This window comes from Ostrea edulis, chromosome 5 (assembly GCF_947568905.1).
Source record: "Ostrea edulis chromosome 5, xbOstEdul1.1, whole genome shotgun sequence".
Lineage (NCBI taxonomy): Eukaryota > Metazoa > Mollusca > Bivalvia > Ostreida > Ostreidae > Ostrea > Ostrea edulis.
In genome coordinates, this window is record NC_079168.1 from 68,962,995 (window position 1) to 68,987,994 (window position 25,000).

Here is a 25,000-nt window from a genome sequence, read left to right on the forward strand (position 1 = left end):
CAACATGTAATAAAATCCACTGCAATTAACCTTGCACAAATCAAACTTGCATGGATGATGCACCTTTCATCTACATTTTCTGGATGTAGTTTATGCAGGCCCATTCCTTCAGTTCAGATTTGCTTGGCTGATTCTCATTAAAACTTCATATACTCCAACAAAATAAAATGCATTTTCATTCTGATTTACTTGAACCTCATCAAACTTCATTCTGGGTGGGGTGGGAGGCTCTGTTACTTTATTGTTTGGTGTCTTCCATTGTACATTGTGTCTTTAGGTCAGAAGTTCACCGAGTGAACTCAAAGCTATATCATTTATATTAATACATTTTGCAAAATTTTCATTTGTAGTTTCACAACTGTGAACTGTGGTACAAATGTCATTCTCCAGAGTTATGGTTCTTTGTTTGAGGTTTCCTTTTCAAGTATTTTGAAATGTATAAGGCAGACAAGTATTCTCAATTGTACAATGTTGAATTTTAAACATATTTATTCAATAATATAGTATAACAATATATACATGCTGATGTATGTAATCATGAAAACAAACACATGAAAAATGAGGAATATAGTCAAGAATATCAATAACAAGAGGTAATCAGCGCTCAACAGTCATCTGGGTACCATGCAAGGAGGAGTTTTAATTCGAAATGTTGCACATTGTTTAAACTCCTGAGAACTAAACATCCTTATTTTTTGGTTACTATGATCTATATAGCACCACCCTAAAGCCTGAACCTGTGTCCCAGGGGAAGTGATGGGCTTCACTCTTTTGGAAGATGCCTTGATGCTTAATAATGCTATGCACCCAATTTCTTTGCTAAATTTTCAGAAGTAGAAGAAAAGATTTTATAATAGTCAATTCATTTTCACTATATGATCCATGATGTCCCCATCCTGGGGTCTGAACCCTTGATCCAGGGTCCATAAATTTGGTAAAAGCTTGATGGTCATTACAACTAAGCATCCAGTTTGTCTGATAGATGCAGAAGATCCTCCATCCCTTCAAAATGGGCTGAATCTCTGACCCAGGAGCCATGAATTCACAATTTTGGTAGAAGCTCCTGAATACAACTATATGCACCCAGTTTCTCAACTAGACATTCAAGAGTAGAGATTTTTTTTTTTTAATTATCCTATTACACTGATTTAGAGGTGTGGCAGTGAGCCCCACCGCTAAAACCTAATGGCAGAAGAGACCATGGAATGAATAGTTTTGTATGCCTTACCTAAAGATGCTTTTTACCAACACTGGTGATAAATGTTTCAATATTTAAGAAAGGTAATACTGTTGAAAAGTTTACAATGGCAGACATAAACAGATCCCAATAGGTAACTTGAGTGATTCAGGTTACCTAATAATCTGATATCTGAAGATTATTTTCAGTTTTTTTCTTTGTTCATTAACAGAGATCGACTCGGACATGACACAGAACCTGTCACGTATGTTGCATTAATACGCCATCTTCTGTCGTCTCGTGATCCTCGGTGAATTTTCGCTTTAACATTCCTACAAAAACAATGTATCTTGTGTGCAAATTTTACTTCATCTTTTAAATGCAGAGGAAAGCAACAACTCAAAACCAACAACTTACCGCTCTCTAAAGGGGTATAACTGTGTTGAAAAGTGACTCTAGCTCTGTACATAGGCTCGTATTCCTGAAGGAATTAGAACACAACATCAGTTTACCCATACTTTATACGTTCTGAAGAGTTGAAGGGAATTAGATGTACTGACTTACGTGTAACTGCTGTACAAATCCCTCGTTAGGGTTAATACAAAATCTCTTCTGTTGGACGTAGACAAATGCATCTCTGTTAAATGACAAAAAGTTTCTACAAATTCATATCTTGTTTTTGATAAAAGAAGAAATCCTTAAACAAAAATAAGTTGATTTGCGCATATAATATTTCCCTACACAGGATCTTTGTGAAGCACAACAAGTGGTTCTAATCAGATTGGTATCTTCTGATTTCTATTCTGTTGATTTTTGCACTATATTTGGTGAGAAGGCTTTGCTATTTAGTTGTAACAATATTCCTAGGATTAGGATGGGGCCACACTAAGAGTTAACAGAAATATATCAGGAAAACCAACTCCACAAGAATAAAACGATATACATATAATTACAACATAATGAATTACAATGCAATTATCCTTATCATGTTTGTTCAAATCTAAGTCCCTGTGGTCAAGATGATACTATAATGGGGGGAGAAAGTTTTACATGAAATAAATTCATATAATGTATGTTTATACACACACTTCACCGGGATCTACAAAACTGTGCAAGTGTTAGTGTTACCTTGGAATATATATATATATTTACCTATAGTATATATATACATGTACATGTATATATATATATATATATTTACCTATAGTATATATATACATGTACATGTATATATATATATATATATATATATATTTACCTATAGTATATATATATATATACTAGCGGAAAAAAGAAACTGCATTATAAAGTTTAGTATAATTTTTCTATATCAATTGTTTATATTTATAAAATATAAACAATCGATAAAGGTGACGTTTTTGAACAATATCGGATAGTAACCGACTCAGAAGCACAGATTTTTTCATGGTTAGTGAACACATGTTGTTTATTGAAGTGTTCGTACGTGCACAAGTTTTACTGGCCAATACTGTTTGAAGTAAGAAGTGTAAAAGGTTTGTTTGGACACTATTCGTTAAGGAAAGCACTTTAGTTTTGACAAAATTTACCCTTCTGTCATGCCACGATTCAGTGAAAACCAGTGTAATCGTGTTGTTGGGATGTTTCAAGCTGGAATGGCACAAAATATCATAGCAAGACACTTTGAAGTTCATCGGAACACCATCCAGTCATTTTGGAGACATTTCCAACAATCTGGTAACACTCGGGATCGACCACGTTCTGGGCGTCCTCGTGTTGCATCACGTCGACAGGACAACCACATTAGACTTGTGCACCTGAGAAATTGTTTCCAGACAGCAAGTTTGACTGCTTGTAGCATTCCTGGACTTCGACCAATCAGTCCAAGAACTGTGCGTAATCGTCTGCGTGAGCACATCACACCAAGACGTTCAGCGATGCGCCCTGCTTCAACGTCATTGTATCGCTAGACTAGCGTAGTGCAGATGACATCTGCGATTCAGAATACAGGACTGGGCCAATATTCTGTTCACTAATGAATCCAGATTTCATTTGGATAGAAGTGACGGCCGTTGTAGAGTGTATCGTCACGTTGGGGAGCGTTACCAGGGCGCTTGTGTTGTGCAACGTCGACAATTCGGTGGAGGTAGCATTATGGTGTGGGGTGGAATAACAGCACGTGGAAGGACCCCTCTACAAGTTGTCAATGGAAATCTCACAGGCGTACGCTATCGAGATGAAATTATTCAGCGCCATGTGATACCCTTCGTACAGAGACAGCAAAATCACATCACTCTGCAGCAAGACAATGCAAGGCCACATGTTGCACTTGTAGTCAGGGACTTTTTTGTTCAACAGAATGTCAATGTCTTGCCTTGGCTAGCTGTTTCCCCCGATTTATCGCCGATCGAGCACTTCTGGGATGAAATGGAACGACGTCTACGCCTTTTACCAAATTAGCCAATGACATTGGCTGATTTAGGCCAGGCTTTAACCAACATCTGGAACAACATCCCTCAAGCATTTCTGAACACTTTAGTGGCATCAATGAGGTGCCGTTGTCAAGCATGCGTGAATGTAAATGGTGGTCACACGCGTTATTAACTTTGTTAATTCAAGTTCGAATCCCAGTGTCTTTCGAGTGTGCTGAAATTGACGTTATTCGACGTTAACATTAATGGAATATGAAATGTTGTAATGAATACATTTGGTAACAGTATTACAAAAAATAAAATTTGTTCATTGTTATTTTAATATTATTTTTTTCATATATTAAATAATGCAGTTTCTTTTTTTCACTAGATATATATATATATATATATATATATATATATATATATATAAATAATATAAAGCACAGAAAATTTCACTTTATTTGGATATCCACTTCCGCCCCTACCCGGGGTTGAACTCATGACCTGCGGAACCAAATCTCCTAGCAGCATGTAACCAGTGCACTAGACTGCTCGACCATCTAGGCAAGACTAAAAAAAAACTTGCTTTCGATGACGATGGAATTCTTGCCATGCTGTCACATGCTACACGGTCTTTGAGAATGGAAATGGGATACAGTTATTTAACGTACATTTAAGAGGATCATACATGATACACATTGCATTCGAAATATTTCATATAAAGCACAGAAATAGCAATGAACTCTTAAATGAACATAACTGCCCTAAGTGAAGAAATATTTGATATAAAGCACAGAAAATTTCCCTTTATTTGGATACCCACTTCCGCCCCTACCCGAGGTTGAACTCACAACCTGCGGAACCAAATCTCTCTCTCTTTCTATCTCTCTCTATGTGTGTATATGTATATATATATATATATATATATATATATATATATATATAAACTCTTAACACTTTCCAGAAATATTTTAACACATGTTACCGGTCTTCTTCAGTCAGTCGTGTTTATCTGTCACTGTCAAACGACTGAAGAAGAACAGTAACACAGTTGAAATATTTCTGGATAGTGTTTCGAGTTTTTTTTAAGATTTCACATCGAAAAAAGAGACACACACACATGTATACATATATATATATATATATATATTATAAAGAGCTCTGCAAAGCAGGGTATATTCCCTCACAATGAATAATAATAACTTTATTGCGAAAGACATACATCTTATAGCATTATAACAAAATTGAACATGGATAATAATTACAAAGCTGAAAATAAACGGCCAATTCTTTCAAAGACATCTAGCATACAATAGTATATAGTAAATACACTAGTATAGTGATAGTAAAAAAGGAGAATGACGATACAAATTACATATTATGGACTGTTCTTAGTTCAAGAGCTCTATACAGATAAATTTCCCCAAGTTACAGAGTTCTTTAACATTGTTCACACTTAGTAGTTGTATAAATTTGAACATGGAGGGTTTATACTCCAGTAATACTTTTTCACTAATTTAGCTCTAATCTGGCAATATACAGAACAGACTAACAAAAAGTGGTATTCATCAATTTCAGTGATACATGTTTTACAAAACCTTTTTTCACGTGGTACATTTTTATGTCTGCCAGTTTCTATGGATAAATTATGTGATGATAGCCTTATTTTGGAGATACCCTTTTTGTACAATTTAGGAATAGATTTTTCTAGATAATATTGCAAGCAAAAATTATCAACCAAATGTTTGTAAATAGTGCATTTTGATTCATACTGCATTTTTTATGAAGTCCCATAGTAACCTTGACCTTTGGATCCCAAAATAGGTTCTTCTCTTGATAATAAAGCTACATGTGAAGTATCAAATCAATAAAACAAAAACTGTGACAACCTTTATGAAGTCCCCATCATGAACTTGTGACCCAAAAATCAACAGAGTTCTTCCTCTCTACCTGTGAAGTATTGTATCAAATCAATCAAGCAAAAAATGTGGCCTCTAGAGTGTCTACAAGCTCAGTGTTATACACACTCCAACACACACACAAGAACTGTCCCTTTACTCCATCCCCTCTCACAATTCGAGGGGAAAACAAGATCTCCACAAGGAGAGACATATTCCCTCGCATTGAGTGTTTACAGGCTTTTTCTATGAAGTCCCATAGTGACCTTGACCTTTGAACCCCCCACCAAATCAATAGGACCTTTCCTCTTTTAATAACAAAGCTATCTGTGATTTAGGAAATCAATGGAGCAAAATATGTGGCCTGTAGAGTACAATCGCAGTGTTTTACACACACAAACCGTGTCCTGTAGAGTGTCTACAATCTCGGTGTTTTACACACACAAACCGTGTCCTGTAGAGTGTCTACAATCTCAGTGTTACACACACAAACCGTGTCCTGTAGAGTGTCTACAATCTCGGTGTTTTACACACACAAACCGTGTCCTGTAGAATGTCTACAATCTCAGTGTTTTACACACACAAACCGTGTCCTGTAGAATGTCTACAATCTCAGTGTTACACACACAAACCGTGTCCTGTAGAGTGTTTACAATCTCGGTGTTTTACACACAAACCGTGTCCTGTAGAATGTCTACAATCTCAGTGTTACACACACAAACCGTGTCCTGTAGAGTGTCTACAATCTCAGTGTTACACACACAAACCGTGTCCTGTAGAGTGTCTACAATCTCAGTGTTACACACACAAACCGTGTCCTGTAGAATGTCTACAATCTCAGTGTTTTACACACACAAACCGTGTCCTGTAGAGTGTCTACAATCTCAGTGTTTTACACACACAAACCGTGTCCTGTAGAGTGTCTACAATCTCAGTGTTTTACACACACAAACCGTGTCCTGTAGAGTGTCTACAATCTCGGTGTTTTACACACACAAACCGTGTCCTGTAGAGTGTCTACAATCTCGGTGTTTTACACACACAAACCGTGTCCTGTAGAGTGTCTACAATCTCGGTGTTTTACACACACAAACCGTGTCCTGTAGAGTGTCTACAATCTCGGTGTTTTACACACACAAACCGTGTCCTGTAGAGTGTCTACAATCTCGGTGTTTTACACACACAAACCGTGTCCTGTAGAGTGTCTACAATCTCAGTGTTACACACACACAAACCGTGTCCTGTAGAGTGTCTACAATCTCAGTGTTACACACACACAAACCGTGTCCTGTAGAGTACAATCTCAGTGTTACACACACAAACCGTGTCCTGTAGAGTGTCTACAATCTCAGTGTTACACACACACAAACCGTGTCCTGTAGAGTGTCTACAATCTCAGTGTTACACACACACAAACCGTGTCCTGTAGAGTGTCTACAATCTCAGTGTTACACACACACAAACCGTGTCCTGTAGAATGTCTACAATCTCAGTGTTTTACACACACAAACCGTGTCCTGTAGAGTGTCTACAATCTCGGTGTTTTACACACACAAACCGTGTCCTGTAGAGTGTCTACAATCTCAGTGTTACACACACACAAACCGTGTCCTGTAGAGTGTCTACAATCTCAGTGTTACACACACAAACCGTGTCCTGTAGAATGTCTACAATCTCGGTGTTTTACACACAAACCGTGTCCTGTAGAGTGTCTACAATCTCAGTGTTTTACACACACAAACCGTGTCCTGTAGAGTGTCTAAAATCTCAGTGTTACACACACACAAACCGTGTCCTGTAGAGTGTCTACAATCTCAGTGTTACACACACACAAACCGTGTCCTGTAGAGTGTCTACAATCTCAGTGTTACACACACAAACCGTGTCCTGTAGAATGTCTACAATCTCAGTGTTACACACACACAAACCGTGTCCTGTAGAGTGTCTACAATCTCAGTGTTACACACACACAAACCGTGTCCTGTAGAATGTCTACAATCTCAGTGTTACACACACAAACCGTGTCCTGTAGAATGTCTACAATCTCAGTGTTACACACACACAAACCGTGTCCTGTAGAGTGTTTACAATCTCAGTGTTACACACACACAAACCGTGTCCTGTAGAGTGTCTACAATCTCAGTGTTTTACACACAAACTGTGTCCTGTAGAGTGTCTACAATCTCAGTGTTACACACACAAACCGTGTCCTGTAGAATGTCTACAATCTCAGTGTTACACACACACAAACCATGTCCTGTAGAATGTCTACAATCTCAGTGTTTTACACACAAACCGTGTCCTGTAGAGTGTCTACAATCTCAGTGTTACACACACAAACCGTGTCCTGTAGAATGTCTACAATCTCAGTGTTACACACACACAAACCGTGTCCTGTAGAGTGTCTACAATCTCAGTGTTTTACACACACAAACCGTGTCCTGTAGAGTGTCTACAATCTCAGTGTTTTACACACACAAACCGTGTCCTGTAGAGTACAATCTCAGTGTTACACACACAAACCGTGTCCTGTAGAGTGTCTACAATCTCAGTGTTACACACACAAACCGTGTCCTGTAGAGTGTCTACAATCTCAGTGTTACACACACAAACCGTGTCCTGTAGAGTGTCTACAATCTCAGTGTTACACACACACAAACCGTGTCCTGTAGAGTGTCTACAATCTCAGTGTTACACACACAAACCGTGTCCTGTAAAATGTCTACAATCTCAGTGTTTTACACACACAAACCGTGTCCTGTAGAATGTCTACAATCTCAGTGTTTTACACACACAAACCGTGTCCTGTAGAATGTCTACAATCTCAGTGTTACACACACACAAACCGTGTCCTGTAGAATGTCTACAATCTCAGTGTTACACACACAAACCGTGTCCTGTAGAATGTCTACAATCTCAGTGTTACACACACAAACCGTGTCCTGTAGAATGTCTACAATCTCAGTGTTTTACACACACAAACCGTGTCCTGTAGAATGTCTACAATCTCAGTGTTACACACACAAACCGTGTCCTGTAGAATGTCTACAATCTCAGTGTTACACATACACAAACCGTGTCCTGTAGAGTGTCTACAATCTCAGTGTTACACACACAAACCGTGTCCTGTAGAATGTCTACAATCTCAGTGTTACACACACAAACCGTGTCCTGTAGAATGTCTACAATCTCAGTGTTTTACACACACAAACCGTGTCCTGTAGAGTACAATCTCAGTGTTACACACACAAACCGTGTCCTGTAGAATGTCTACAATCTCAGTGTTTTACACACACAAACCGTGTCCTGTAGAATGTCTACAATCTCAGTGTTACACACACAAACCGTGTCCTGTAGAATGTCTACAATCTCAGTGTTACACATACACAAACCGTGTCCTGTAGAGTGTCTACAATCTCAGTGTTACACACACAAACCGTGTCCTGTAGAATGTCTACAATCTCAGTGTTACACACACAAACCGTGTCCTGTAGAATGTCTACAATCTCAGTGTTACACACACACAAACCGTGTCCTGTAGAATGTCTACAATCTCAGTGTTACACACACAAACCGTGTCCTGTAGAATGTCTACAATCTCAGTGTTTTACACACACAAACCGTGTCCTGTAGAGTACAATCTCAGTGTTACACACACAAACCGTGTCCTGTAGAATGTCTACAATCTCAGTGTTTTACACACACAAACCGTGTCCTGTAGAATGTCTACAATCTCAGTGTTACACACACAAACCGTGTCCTGTAGAATGTCTACAATCTCAGTGTTACACACACAAACCGTGTCCTGTAAAATGTCTACAATCTCAGTGTTTTACACACACAAACCGTGTCCTGTAGAATGTCTACAATCTCAGTGTTTTACACACACAAACCGTGTCCTGTAGAATGTCTACAATCTCAGTGTTACACACACACAAACCGTGTCCTGTAGAATGTCTACAATCTCAGTGTTACACACACAAACCGTGTCCTGTAGAATGTCTACAATCTCAGTGTTACACACACAAACCGTGTCCTGTAGAATGTCTACAATCTCAGTGTTACACATACACAAACCGTGTCCTGTAGAGTGTCTACAATCTCAGTGTTACACACACAAACCGTGTCCTGTAGAATGTCTACAATCTCAGTGTTACACACACAAACCGTGTCCTGTAGAATGTCTACAATCTCAGTGTTACACACACACAAACCGTGTCCTGTAGAATGTCTACAATCTCAGTGTTACACACACAAACCGTGTCCTGTAGAATGTCTACAATCTCAGTGTTTTACACACACAAACCGTGTCCTGTAGAGTACAATCTCAGTGTTACACACACAAACCGTGTCCTGTAGAATGTCTACAATCTCAGTGTTTTACACACACAAACCGTGTCCTGTAGAGTACAATCTCAGTGTTACACACACAAACCGTGTCCTGTAGAGTGTCTACAATCTCAGTGTTTTACACACACAAACACTTACTCACCAAATACAAATGGTCCCATTAATTAATATATTCCCATTCGCAATGAATTTTGAGGGGATAAAAATCTTTTCAATGCTAAATTTTTCATAACAAAATGCAAGCATCTTCATATAGTGTAAATCAAACCTTGGAGACACAAAGGTATTACCAAAGAATATATGTAAGTAATACCTAGGAGTAAGTAAGTATTATTTAGGAATATATACGTAAGTATTACTTAGGAATATCCAAGTAAGTAATATCTTTGGAAATCTTCTAATGGCAATAAAACAGCCATAACAATATGCAAGCATCATCATGTATTGTAAACTAAAAATTTTTTTTAAATCTTGGCTTTTGGGATGGAGTTACAGTTGTGGTTCAAAAATATATTAAAGTAAGATTACATGTATATATTACCCGTATAATAAATTTCTTTACACCCCCCCCCCCTTCCAAGGACTGTTGTACGGTTCTTATTTCTAACTTGTTCTTTACGATGGTCAAATGTAAATTTGTGAAAAATTTTCTCAGTATTAGTAGTACATTGTTAAAGTTAAACATTTACATGTTTGAATAATACACTGATGTGTTTTAGAAGAAAAAAATTTCTGAAATTTGTGTAAAATGCTTGAAATACATTCAAATATTGTATTATATGATTATGGTGGACAAATATGTGATATTTCTATTGTGAACTTTGAGACAAATTACCAGTGTCATGGAAATACATGTAAATGTCTTTGCCATCATCTAATTGCAAATTTTTTCAGTCTGCATACCATATAAATAGAATTTTTAGCGAGGATTTAATTTTGGCATTATTAGCGAGGGTGTTGAGATCGCTAAAATGGAATATCGCTAACAATTTATTCTGTATTGTAGGTAATGGTTATCTTTCTTGGAATTATAAAGTCGCTAAAATTAGTTCTTGCTAAATATATATATATTATTACTACAGTAACTTGATCCGAAGAGTCGGATCACGTCGAGTTGACGTGTGGATCATCAGATCACACAAGACGCGAAGTGTCGAGTTTGATCTGATGATCCGCACCTGTCCATGAGACATGATCCAACTCTTTGGATCAAGTTACTGTAGTAATGATAAATTTGTTATATACCCCATTATGCATTTTAAATCCACATTTATAAGATAGTAAATGTAATCCAAATTATCAAAAACACGGACATACCATGAAATTATGTTTTTGTGTATGCAGTTTTGTTTTGTGATGTGGTCAATATTTTCCACAAATTACTTTGCGTTGATGCATTGTGACGTCATTGTGACGGCATCAGTTTCAGAGGATACTGATACGGAATCAGAAAACCACAGTGTGGTGATCCGGAAAACCGGATCACATGCTGTGAAATCCACAGATACAATGATGGGTAAATCACTTTTATGTCTTGCTAAAAATTCCAGTTACACGGTGTTGTTAGGATGGTATGAATACTTTCACATTATACAGATGCACTGACAGAGTTATAGAAAGTTGGGGAAATGCACCAGACAATTTGTGTAACAGGTCCTATAATTTTTGTATCAAGTTATACAGTTAATGTATTGGGTTCTATAGTTAGTGTATCAGGTCCTATAATTTTTGTATCAAGTTATACAGTTAATGTATTGGGTTCCATAGTTAGTGTATCAGGTCCTCTAAATTTTACTGGACCGGGAACTCCATGTAGATCAATTTGTTTTAAGAACTCTGAAATTATTTACCTACCTATATGATAAGCCATATTTCTCCATGATGTAGGCAATCACAAATGATGCACTGAAATTTACACACAAAGAAACATTATACATCTATGTAACATGATATTTATTTACCCTAACAAACCAACAAATATTAGTAGGTGTGCTTGAAAAAAAAACCCACCTAAAACAACAAACCCAAAAAACTTCATCTACTGTATAGCAGGTCTTTTCTACATCATGTTTTTTCCACAAATCCAAATCTAAACCAGTATACATGTATTAAATTTAAGTGAATCAAATTTTCACTATTAAAAGTCATAGTGAAAATATAATTCATGATGATTTAAACTTATAAAGGAACTGGAAAAAAAGAAGCTGATATATCAGCTTGACAAGGCTCCAGCGAAAGAGCTGTAATGCATAATATATATCAATAATTATTTTCAGAGTTTAAACGCAGCAGTCACAAACCATGTACTGTTACATGTATGAGTAGCTATGGAATAATCATACATTGATTGAGGCCATTGTTAGGCCGTTCTTGGCACACTAATTTTGACTACGAATAACTCCATTTACCTGATCAAGATATAGGCCTCACAGTGGGTGTGATCGGTTGACAGGGGATGCTTACTCTTCCTAGGCACCTGATCCCACCTCTGTATATTCAGGGGTCCGTGTTTGCCCAATTCTCTATTCTATATTGCTTATGGGAGTTATGATATTGATCACTGTTTGTTATCTTAACTATTCATGGAGGGAACGTGGTCGATTTAATTAGCTTGTCATTTATCAAGTAAACAATGAGGCTTACATACTTGTTATCTGGTGCTTGGGGGATGTACTATTACCTGTTTGCTATATAACTCTATTACAAAAACAAAACTTTGTAAAATTTACGCTGATTTATTTTCTGCGATTCAGAAATCATCTCAAACAAAGCGGAAATTGGATACAGCAGAAAAAACCTGATATACAGTATTTGCACGGCAATCGAAAAATTTGAATGGTCAAGGACAATTCATATTAGGGCTATTCCAGAAATAAATACATGGGGGGGTCGGGAGGCACCTTTTGTATATACCAAGCACCCATAAAAAAAAATAAAAAATTACCCCATGACCCATCAAATTAATAAACTCATTTTACAATGACCCATCTAATAAATAAAAAAAACTAACCAGACCCACCACAAAAATATTTTTAAAAATGAAAACGGTACAAATCTCGCGAGGTTTTCGGGACAAACATTCTAGTCAATGACGCGGTAATGCCTGTGCGACATTGTATCACAGTAGTTCTGAAGAAACGATGTCACATCAACAATCAAAGGCATCGATCGAATCTATGGCGGGAATGTTGTAAAGATTGGGAGTCCAAACGATGCTATTATCATGAAATGAGGTTTTTTTTTAGGTAAAACCCCTGTTTATAAGATATCTATACTTACCTGCATTGAACATTTTGCAATATGTCACCGACTCCTACTACTATGCCCGAATAATTTTTAGAACATGTTATCTTCCCTTAACCCACTCTTCAATACCCAACATCCGGGTACCTCAGTTTATGTGAGGAAAAAAATAAAATACACCCCTTAAAACTCTAAAAGTGGGGAGGTGGGACGGGAATATGCAGGTAAGTATAGATATCTTATAAACAGGGGCTTTACCTTTAAAACCCCTGTTTATTTCAGTATCTATACTTACCTGCATTGGACATTTTGCAACAAACAGAATTTGTAGCCATAGGAGGAGGGATTAGAGTAAATTAAAAAATCTTCTCACCCTTACTGTTTCTTTGCCCACTTCATTGTTTTCAAAATAGAAGATCTGGCAAAGTTTTCCTCTCCCCAAGATACATCTTTCAAATAGAATGAGGTGAAGGTATTCTCAGAGGCCCAGTGAGCTGCTTGAAGAATCTCTTTCACTGAGGCTCCATTAAACAGGGCCCAAGATGATGCCAAGCGTCTGGTATCATGAGCTCTAACTTCTTTCAAGTTCAGTTCAGGTGAATTTTCATAGACATGTTTAATGAGAGAAACAATCCATCTAGAAATAGATGCTTTTGCCGCAGGCCTATGTAAATTCTTTTGATATGTCAGAAAAAGTGCATCATTTTGATTTCTGAACTCCTTTGTACTCTTTCTGTACATCTTTAAACATCTGCATGGACACAGCAACAAATCATCTGGCTCTGTTGCGAACCTGTCAAATCTAGGAATAAATATGGGATTCCATACTTTACCAAGTCGCTGAGTCTTGGCTAAAAACTGCATATTAGGAAGAAGTCGAATTCCTGAAGGTTCTTCTCTAAAATTTGATTCCTTGACTGATAAAGCATGTATTTCACTCACGCGAGCTGCAGATGCTAAAGCCACCAGAAATACAGTTTTCCAAGTCAAATATTTGATATCTATAAACTCAATGGGCTCAAAAGGGTGTTTGGTCAGAGCCGATAACACAGTTGGCAAATCCCAATTAGGTAACAATGGCTTAACTGAAGGATTTGTATTGAAAATCCCTTTAATCAAGTTAGTCAAGCTCTTTTCAGAACTTACTGTACTCTTGCTCCAGCCTTTGTGAACTGTGGCAATAGCTGCCCTATAACCAGATATATCAGAAAATTTGCCATGTCCTCTATAGGGGCAGAATGTGGACTGACACATTGTTCACTACACCAGCTTCTGTATATCCGCAGTCTAGCCTCATAGACTCTTTTGGTTGATGCTCTTCTGCTCTTATCCATGTAGTTTTGAGCTTTTGAAGAAAATTTTCTCTTAGTCGGCTTATGCTGGATATTTTCCAAGCTACTAGCCTTAGACTTTCTGGGTCTGGATGAACAGCTTGACCTCTTTTCTGTGTTAACAGACTTGACACTACTGGAATTTTTCTTGGATGGTCTATGAGGAGTTCCAGGAGCTATGGATACCATGACTGGCGAGGTGCATGTGGGGCTATCAATATCATTGAACAGGGCTCCTGTGTTACTTTCTTGAGAACTAAGTGGAGCAGAACTGGAGGGGGGAATGCATATGCATACATCCCTGTCCAACTTACACTCAGTGCATCTGTTGCAAAGGCTCCTTCCATTGGAAATGGGGAGCAATACACCTGAAGCTTCCTGTTCTCCCAGGTTGCAAAGAGATCTATATTCGGGGGATCGAAAGCCTGAAAAATGCATTTCACTATATCTTGATTCAGGCTCCACTCTGTGAGTCAAATGTTTGATCGACCCCTGAACAGATCGTCTGCAAGAATGTTCCTTTTTCCTGGAATGTGGGCTGCACTGAGTACAATACTGTGACTCCTTGCCCACTGAAAAATCTCCCATGTCAACAGACAAAGTAGCATCGATTTGGTGCCGCCTTCCTTGTTGATGTACGAAACAACTGTTGAATTGTCGCATCTGAGAAGGACTCGTTTGCCTTTGACTTGGGGTAAAAACTGTACCAGTGCCAATTGCACAGCCTTCATTTCTAGCCAGTTTATGTGATGGTTCTGTTGGGAAATACTCCATTTCCCTGCCACTTGAAGTGTGTTTAAATGAGCACCCCACCCCATTTCTGAAGCATCTGTCCAAAGTACCTCTGGTTCTTCCTGGTAAAGAAGAACCCCTTTGAAAATATTCATTCTGTTGTTCCACCATTCTAAATGAATGATCAATGTCTGATTGATAGGAATCATGGCTAACAAACTGTCTCTGTGTGGTTGCCATAAAGACAGGAAATAAAATTGGACAGGTCGCATATGTAAGCGGGCTAATGGAATCAAATCTATACATGCTGTCATTAATCCCAGGAGCCTGAGAAATTTGTGAGCTTGTATTTGTGTTGCTCTCTGTATCTGGGCAATTTCTTCTAAGAGATTCTGAAACCTCTCTTCTGAAGGGAATACTGCTCCTTCTGTCAGATTGAAGTAAGTTCCCAAGTAATCTACCTCCTGAGTTGGAGTTAATTGTGACTTTTTCCAATTCACCAACAAGCCCAAACTGTGAAGTAGGTTCAGTATAAATTTCCTTTGCTTTATCAACATGTGGTGGTGTTGGCTCTTGATTAGCCGGTCGTCCAGCTACATGAAAATGTGAATCTGATGTGATCGCAGAAACTGGCCTATTACTGCCATTATCTTGGTGAAAACCCTTGGAGCTACTGCCAGTCCAAATGGCATTACTCTGAACTGATAATGCTTTCCTTGAAAGCAAAACCGTAGGTACTGTCTGTGTTGTTGACATACTGGTACATGGAAGTATGCATCTTTTAGGTCTAAGGTCATCACCCAGTCTCCTTTCTTTACAGCCTGTTTGATTGTTCTGAAAGTCTCCATCTTGAAGTGTGGAACAATTAAGTGTACATTTAGATTTCTCAAATTTAAAATTGGACGAAGCCCTCCGCCCTTCTTTGGAACTAAAAAGAATGTGCTGTAGACACCTATTCCTTCCTGGCTCTTTGGTACTGATTCTATTGCTCTTTTTTCTAATAATTCTCTTATTTCTTCGGATATACATATATTTTTCTGTAATGAACTGAATGCAGTTTCTCTTACGCCGCTTTTTGCCGGCCTGGAAGAAAACTGAAGACGAAGTCCTTCTTGGACTATGTTTAAAACCCATTGATCGGAAGTTATCTGCTTCCATTTCTCTATGAATCCCGACAGTCTGCCTCCGACTGGCGGAATCTTTGCTTTGATTTGACCTACTGTTTTCTCGGGCGAAACCCCGATCTAGGGTTTTCCAGCTTTTTAAAGCTTTGTTTACCCTGCGGTTTGTATCGAAAGGAAGAACTATCCTTTGACCTATCTTGTCTATCATATCCTTCAAAATTCCCCTTTTTAGGAATTGAGTATGCTGTCTTATCTGAAGCTTTTGACCCTCTAGAGTCATCAACTTTCCTTTTCAGGTCCTTTCGCTTCAAATCCCTGAGATGTTGAGTTTCCTTAGCATCTCTCAGGTTCTCTGCACTGCTATGCAAAACCTCAAAAAACTTTCCCCCAAACAATTTAGGACCAATTGCAGACTGGCATAGCAATTTATTCTCAGTTGCTTTATTTTTGAAAGCCATGTCTTTTAGATTAAGACTTCTTCTAGCAGTAACAGAGTTAAGCATAACTCTGGAAGTCACATCGGCCATAGCATGAAACAGCTGAGATAAAGCTTGGATAGCCTCTTGTCTATCCTCGTCAGAACCTGCTCTGTCTAGAAAAGTTGTAATCAATGAGCCATAGGAAATCTGTCTCAGTAACAGTCTCGAACTCATGTCCATTTTTCTAAACTCACTGTTTGTAGATTCAAATGCCTTGTTGTTAAACTTATAAGGCATTGCACCTTTCTGGCTTCTAAGTTCAGATGAACACATGATGCCTTCTTCAATGTTTTCATCTAACTGTGGTGAGGAACAAAACTTTTTAAAGTGATCCTCATTCACCAAGTACTTCTGATCATCAGCTGATCGAAAACATCTAATTCTACCCCTATCTTGCCATTCTTTGTCAACCTCTTCGAGTGCGTGAAAAATCGAACCCTCTAAAGGAAGACTGAAATGTCTGGCCTCTTTTGGAGTTAGTAAATGTTCGGCAACATATGACTTGTACTCCGAGTCTCCACTCTTTTCCTTCATAGGAATACTGAGATCTGATGCAACTCTGGAAACAAAACCTTTCCAATCAACCTTAGAAGTTCCTGGGTTGGAAAAAAAATTGACGACTGACCAGCGTCTGACCGACTGTCTGTTTCGTCAAATTCACGTGATGATTCAGTGATGCACAATACATCTCTATCATCTTCAGACGAATCTGAAACGTTTCTAGAGTGAGGTTGAAACTTGCTAAATCTCTTGCGTTTAGTATTTGACCCATCTTGGTCCAAATCTTTATGTGTCTCAGCCGGACTTTGCTTAGAGTTTGATAGCAATTCAGCAACCCTCCTGTCTATAATATCCTGCATATTTCCCATCATCCATGGCGGGTACATGAAATTCATATGCCCTTGCGGCGCTTGACCTCCCATACTGAATGGAAGAAAATTGGCCATACCTACTGGAGTTGCAACATTTTGGCTTACTTGGTCATAGGAATGACCTGGCCTAGTAATAGGGTTCTCATGTTCCGAGGACGGAACGGCCATACAATTGTCCGAGATGTCATGGGAATGACTGGACATAGCAGCTTCGTTGCTGGTAACAGTAATCTGTTCTGAGGACAGAACAGTGGGAAACTCTATCGTAGGCTCAACATCTAGAACACGAACATGTGTGGTCTTGTCCCGCAAAGACTCCACGGGCGTGGCAACTTTCTTACCTTTAAAAGGGTCCACTTGCGTCACCCCTGCTCTATCCTCACAAGGTCTTGAAACTGTCGCAGGCTTCTTATTTTTCTGCTTGTGTTTTTCTATCATGCGCGCCACAGCACCACGTTTCTCTTTAGACCAAGTTCTACAGATCTTACAAGGAAGAGCTTCTGAGCAAGACCGATGTCAATAACAATCTTCATGTTCATCAATGAACGACATCTCCCTGCAACATCGTTTACATTCCTTATACGAATCCTATGCCATGCTTGAACCACATGGCCAACACGAGGAACGATAAACTTAACTATAATAGAGTATAAAATCAAACACGGTTCAAAAAACCGCTCTTAAACCGACACAACACTCTAACTCAAGTATTTATATCAAGTAAATAAAAGATAAATGCACAGTAGTAGGTAAAAAGCCTGAAAATTTTCACCAGAGAAAAAATCCGCGTGAAACAAAATGGCTGCCCGAACATTAAAGATGTACAGAAAGAGTACAAAGGAGTTCAGAAATCAAAATGATGCACTTTTTCTGACATATCAAAAGAATTTACATAGGCCTGCGGCAAAAGCATCTATTTCTAGATGGATTGTTTCTCTCATTAAACATGTCTATGAAAATTCACCTGAACTGAACTTGAAAGAAGTTAGAGCTCATGATACCAGACGCTTGGCATCATCTTGGGCCCTGTTTAATGGAGCCTCAGTGAAAGAGATTCTTCAAGCAGCTCACTGGGCCTCAGAGAATACCTTCTCCTCATTCTATTTGAAAGATGTATCTTGGGGAGAGGAAAACTTTACCAGATCTTCTATTTTGAAAACAATGAAGTGGGCAAAGAAACAGTAAGGGTGAGAAGATTTTTTAATTTACTCTAATCCTATGGCTACAAATTCTGTTTGTTGCAAAATGTCCGATGCAGGTAAGTATAGATACTGAAAGAAACTGAGGGTTTTTAAGGTAAAACCCCTGTTCATAAGATATCTATACTTACCTGCATATTCCCGTCCCACCTCCCCACTTTTAGAGTTTTAAGGGGTGTATTTTATTTTTTCCCTCACATAAACTGAGGTACCCGGATGTTGGGTATTGAAGAGTGGGTTAAGGGAAGATAACTCGTTCTAAAAATTATTCGGGCATAGTAGTAGGAGTCGGTGACATATTGCAAAATGTTCGATGCAGGTAAGTATAGATACTGAAATAAACTGGGTATGGATATGTTTTTCCACGGATCGTTCATCTTCTAATGGAGCCCGCGCCCGGAGGCCTCTATATCACCATCACAACGACTGATAAATATAACGCATCGGTACCCTCATATAAATCAACTAAGGTTTGCCTATTTTTATTAGAAAATGGAATACCTATTGGTTTCAAAATATTCCCAAAATCGATGCACTGTAAACTGTAATAATCTACAGAACAGAGTTCGCCGCCATCACGTCCAAAGGGACTCTACTAAACGCGCCTCTAATTTGAAGAGTGCCGTAATGGAAAGTTATGCGCTGCAAAGAGCGACAACTCGAATAGTTCTATGTTACTTCCGATTTCCGATTTCGAAAGCAGCATTTTGAAAGCACGTTTTCAATTTACCCTCCGACGTTTTGTAACCAACACGACAAGAGCAACAATAAAAATATTCTGAAAACTCAATACCCACGTGGCACAAAATAAAACAATAGAAACTACCCACTACCCATAATAAATATTTTTTTAACAGTCCAACCACGGACCAATTAAAATATGAAAAAATACGACCACCCACACAAAAAAATATCATTTGCCGCCCGACCCCCCCATTTGATCATTTCTGGAACAGCCCTTATTAGAAAACAAAGTGCTAGACTTTTGAGACATGACTCCTCTTTATTTCATATCACATTGATTTATGATATTCAAGAAAAGAACATGGAAAACTTGAAGAGTTGAAGTACATACATACTCGCATACCAGAGTCTCTTCAACCAAAAGTTCCCTATTCTTAAATATTTGTATACTAGAGTCCCTGTCAGCCAGAGATTTTCCATTCTCAAATACTCACAAACCAGAGTCTCTTCAGCTGACAGCTCCCCATTCTCAAATACTCATATACTAGAGTCCCAGGGGTAAGACAAGGCTGCATTCTGTCACCAACCATATTACTGATAGTTATAGACTGGATCATGCAGGAAACAACCATATTACTGATAGTTATAGACTGGATCATGCAGAAAACGACCATATTACTGATAGTTATAGACTGAATCATGCAGAAAACGACCATATTACTTATAGTTATAGACTGGATCATGCAGAAAACGACCATATTACTGATAGTTTTAGATTGGATCATGCAGGAAACAACAAAGGGCAACAAGACCGGAATCCAGTGGACCTTCACCAAACAGCTCGAGGACCTGGATTTTGCAAATGACATTGACCTGCTCTCCTACAAACAGCAACACGCAAAGGGGAAATTGACACGATTGGCAACGAAAGCTCAAACGACCGGCCTTAAAATAAACACCAAGAGTACAGAAGTGATGAGAATTAACAACAAACAGGAATTATCAATCCAGTTAAAGGGAAAGAACATCAAAGAAATTGACAGATTCACCTATCTCGGTAGTGTCGTCAGCACTAAGGATGGGGGTGAGGGTGACGATGTAAAAAGTAGAATCAACACGTAGACACACATTCAATACCCTCAGACAAATATGGAACTCCAAAGCAATTTCCATCTACAACAGGATCAGAATTTTCAACACAAATGTAAAAGCAGTTCTTCTTTATGGCTCTGAGACCTGGAAGGTAACAACAACTATTAACAACAAACTCCAGTCTTTCATCAATAAACGTCTCCGCCATATCCTTAACATCAGATGGCCTGACACCATATCAAACAACAGTCTATGGGAGAGAACCAATCAGAATCCCATCAATATAGACATAAGGAAGAGAAAATGGGGATGGATCGGCCATACACTGCTTAAATTACCTGACAATACAACAAGGCAGGCTCTTGAATGGAACCCACAGGGGAAGAGGAAAGTTGGGAGACCCAGGCAAACCTGGAGAAGAACCATAGAAGCAGAGGCCAGAGAGGCAGGTTTTACTTGGGTCCAGCTGAAAAATGCAGCCCAAAACAGAGTACGTTGGAGAGGTGTGGTTGCGGCCCTATGCTCCCCACGGAGTGAACAGGAATAAGTAAAGTAAGTAAGTCAGAGTCCCTGTCAGCTGATAGTTCCCCATTCTCAAATACTCACATACCAGTCTCTGTTAGTCAGAAGTTTCCCATTCTCAAATACTCACGTACCAAAGTCTTTCATCATTTACTCTCTCCAACCCTTTCAATCACCCGTAACAAAAAAAATTCCATGAAAATTGTATGATATGATTGGCCAGTCAGAAATATTTGTTGTTCAATCTTGAAACCTGATAAAAAATTGTTATATGTACATGTTACACAACATTTAACAGTAAACAACAAAGATACGTGATGAAACTGTTTCGAAAATTTACATAATACAGAAATGGAGCAACATTTTAATTGGACGTTATTTCTGTCCTGAACATTTTCTCTAGTGGTGAGATTATTGAGATATATACATCAAAATAGACATTATGTCTAGTGGTGAGATTATCAAGATATACACACCATACATGGACATTTTGTCTAGTGGTGAGAATATCGAGATATACACAACAAACATGGACATTTTGTCTAGTGGTGAAATTATTGAGATATACACAACAAATATGGACATTTTGTCTAGTTGTGAGATCATTGAGATATACACACCAAATATGGACATTTTCTCTAGTGGTGAGATTATTGAGATATACACAACAAACATGGACATTTTCTCTAGTGGTGAGATTATTGAGATAAACACACCAAACATGGACATTTTCTCTAGTGGTGAGCTTATCGACATATACACAACAAACATGGACATTTTGTCTAGTGGTGAGAGATTATTGAGATTAATACACACCAAAATGGACATTTTGTCTAGTGGTGAGATTATTGAGATAAACACACCAAACATGGACATTTTCTCTAGTGGTGAGCTTATCGACATATACACAACAAACATGGACATTTTGTCTAGTGGTGAGGTTATTGAGATATACACACCAAATATGGACATTTTGTCTAGTGGTGAGGTTATTGAGATATACACAACAAACATGGATATTTTGTCTAGTGGTGAGGTTATTGAGATATACACACCAAATATGGACATTTTGTCTAATTGTGAGATTGAGATATACACAACAATCAGTGATATTTTCTCTAGAGCTGAGATTATTGAGATATACACACAAAACATGGACATTTTCTCTAGTGGTGAGATTATTGAGATATACACAACAAACATGGACATTTTCTCTAGTGGTGAGATTATTGAGATATACACAACAAACATGGACATTTTCTCTAGTGGTGAGATTATTGAGATATACACAACAAACATGGACATTTTCTCTAGTGGTGAGATTATCGACATATACACAACAAACATGGACATTTTCTCTAGTGGTGAGATTTTTGAGATATACACACCAATTAGGATTATTTTTAAAAGTACACTTAATTTGATCGACTTTCTGGTTTCCATCTCTTGTACATGTCAATTTCAAAAATTGATAAGACTGATCAAGAGGTTCAGCCCATTGTAATTATAAATCAAGACTCTGGTATGTGAGAATGAAAGTTCCAAAATCGTATTCAGTTAACAATAGTATGACTGTTTTAAAGGGATGTATAATACATAATAATATGATTTACCTGCGCGACATTCCAGCATTCCCATGGACTAGAACTTTTCCATTCCTTGCAAAACTGTCTTCTATAAATGCCTTTATCTGTAAAAATAAAAGATGTAAAGACTGTACATCTGACTTTAGGCGTAGAAATGGTAGTGGGCTTGCTTTGTATACCAGACACTGAAATATACACAATGTTGTTGTAACTTTTCTAAGAAGTTCACTGGCTTTTTCTGTCCAATTAACATGTAATTGCATCATTCAAATTTATCAACACCAGTATATTTAATTCTAGGATGAATAAGACAACACACTGATATATATTTACGATATTTTCGTCAGATACAAGTATCGCTTAAGAATTCTTAAAAAGTATATATAACATAAAAGTAGTAGACAATTTGAGAGTAAAGAGGAAGTGTCAGGAAATGCTCAGAATGCACCTGCATTCAACCCAGACCCCCGGCCTATTTGGGTAACCTTTAAATCAGCTTTCTTTTATTTCATTCATGCGAAATCAGGTCTGATTAGATCAACTGAGACTTGGAAAACAAGTAGTAAATAAACTAATGCATTTTCATGTATAAAAACTGTCTCAAGATTTCCCCAAGATGTTAAGTACACAAACAGAGAGTGTAAATGTGGTAGTGGTGGAGGTTGTGAAAAGTACGTAAAAGATCAAGTGCTAATCCCCCCCCCCCCCTTCACAAATTCCTGGATCCGCCTATGTCATTGCATGCAATATTGCACTGACAGGCTAGCCATATACTATATCCATTCCCATTCATCTTAAAGACAGGGGCATAGAAATATGTTATCACTTTCTTTCCTAAGTCGCAGCATCTTAAATCTCTCAGATAGAGGGTATAAAACACATGGGACTATCATTCCTTGTCCTGCCCCTTTGGCCTTCAGCCAATTATGAGTCCCTGAATTGTACACAAAATATATGTTTACATTAAAAATCAAAGCCCTACAATCATTTACATACTGAATTAATTAGTATTGCTTCTGTTGTCTCATAACAGCCATGATCTACTTGTATTTCATCAAATTATCATCATCACCGCCATAGAATTATAACTCTGTTAAATTGTGGCCCCAATCTACCCCCGGGGACCATGATTTGAACAAACTTGAATCTACTCCATGTTGGGAAGCTTTCATGTAAATTTCAACTTTACTGGCCTGGTGGTTCTTCAGAAGATTTTTCCTATATAATATATTTGTCAAACTTTGATCCCCTATTGTGGACCTACCTTACCCCTGGAGGCCATGATTTGAAGAAACTTGAATCTACTACACTATGTCAGGAAGCTTTCATGTGAATTTAAACATTTCTGGCCCAGTGATTCTTGAAAAGATTTTTAAATGACCCCATCCTATTTTTTGCCTTTTCTAATGATCTCCCCTTTGAAGGGGTCATGGCCCTTCATAAAAAAACCCCAACTTCCATCCCCTTTACCTAGGATGATTTGTGCGAAGTATGATTGAAATTGGCCTGGCAGTTCTGGAGAAGAAGATGAAAATGTGAAGAGTTAGTGACAATGAAGACAACAACAGATGCCAGACAATCAGGAAATCTCACTCAAACTTTTGGCTAAGGTTAAGGCTATACTTTCCAAAAACCTTTTTTTCCCCGCCAAATAAAGATTTCAAAATATGATTATACATATCCTCCACTTTCCATTCATAGCAATTTACGCTGGGTGTGACGTACATTAAGTGCATGTAGTTTTAAAAACATTATTAAAAATAAACAACACTGCAAAGTACATTCAGATGAACCTGTTGGTATAGGGTAAATACAAGTTCTACTGTATCAAACAAATTCAACTGTATCAAACCATTCAACTGTATCAAACAAATTCAACTGTATCAAACAATTTCAACTGTATCAAACAATTTTACTGTATCAAACAATTTTACTGTATCAAACAAGTTCAATGGAATATTTCTATTTCATTTTTAATTCAAACATTATAAAAAGCATGAGTCTCACCTTTGAAAAATATTGAATAATATTTTCTGTATATACATCTGCGACATTTAAGACAAGGTACCTGTAACCAACACATTACAACAATCATTGTTACCCTATTGAATGATGTTATGTCAATATTTATAGGTATATATATCTCATAATTTTCAGGATTCAATAACATTTTCTAATTCATTATTTTATATATATATACAGTAAAATATCTGTATCTCGAATATGGTTTATCTCGAATACCCCGCTTGAGTCGAAGTCGACCGCCGGTCCCGGCCGTTTTCCCTATATAAATGATTAAAAAAACTTCTGATATTTCG

The 25,000-nt window shown here is 37.9% G+C and overlaps 1 protein-coding gene across 1 annotated transcript in view; it reads right to left on the minus strand.

Moving 5' to 3' along the window:
• Positions 1-471: 471 nt before the first annotated feature.
• LOC125649042 (TATA-box-binding protein-like) overlaps positions 472-25,000 on the minus strand; it is a 50,969-nt gene continuing 26,440 nt past the window's right edge. Inside the window, exons 10-15 of the mRNA XM_048876257.2 lie at positions 24,690-24,750; positions 22,710-22,786; positions 11,673-11,723; positions 1,742-1,814; positions 1,595-1,658; positions 472-1,509 (exon numbers count right to left, since the gene is read on the minus strand). Of these exons, the coding sequence (XP_048732214.1) occupies positions 1,439-1,509; positions 1,595-1,658; positions 1,742-1,814; positions 11,673-11,723; positions 22,710-22,786; positions 24,690-24,750 (397 nt within the window). The 3' untranslated portion in view covers positions 472-1,438. The remainder of the gene's footprint in view (positions 1,510-1,594; positions 1,659-1,741; positions 1,815-11,672; positions 11,724-22,709; positions 22,787-24,689; positions 24,751-25,000) is intronic.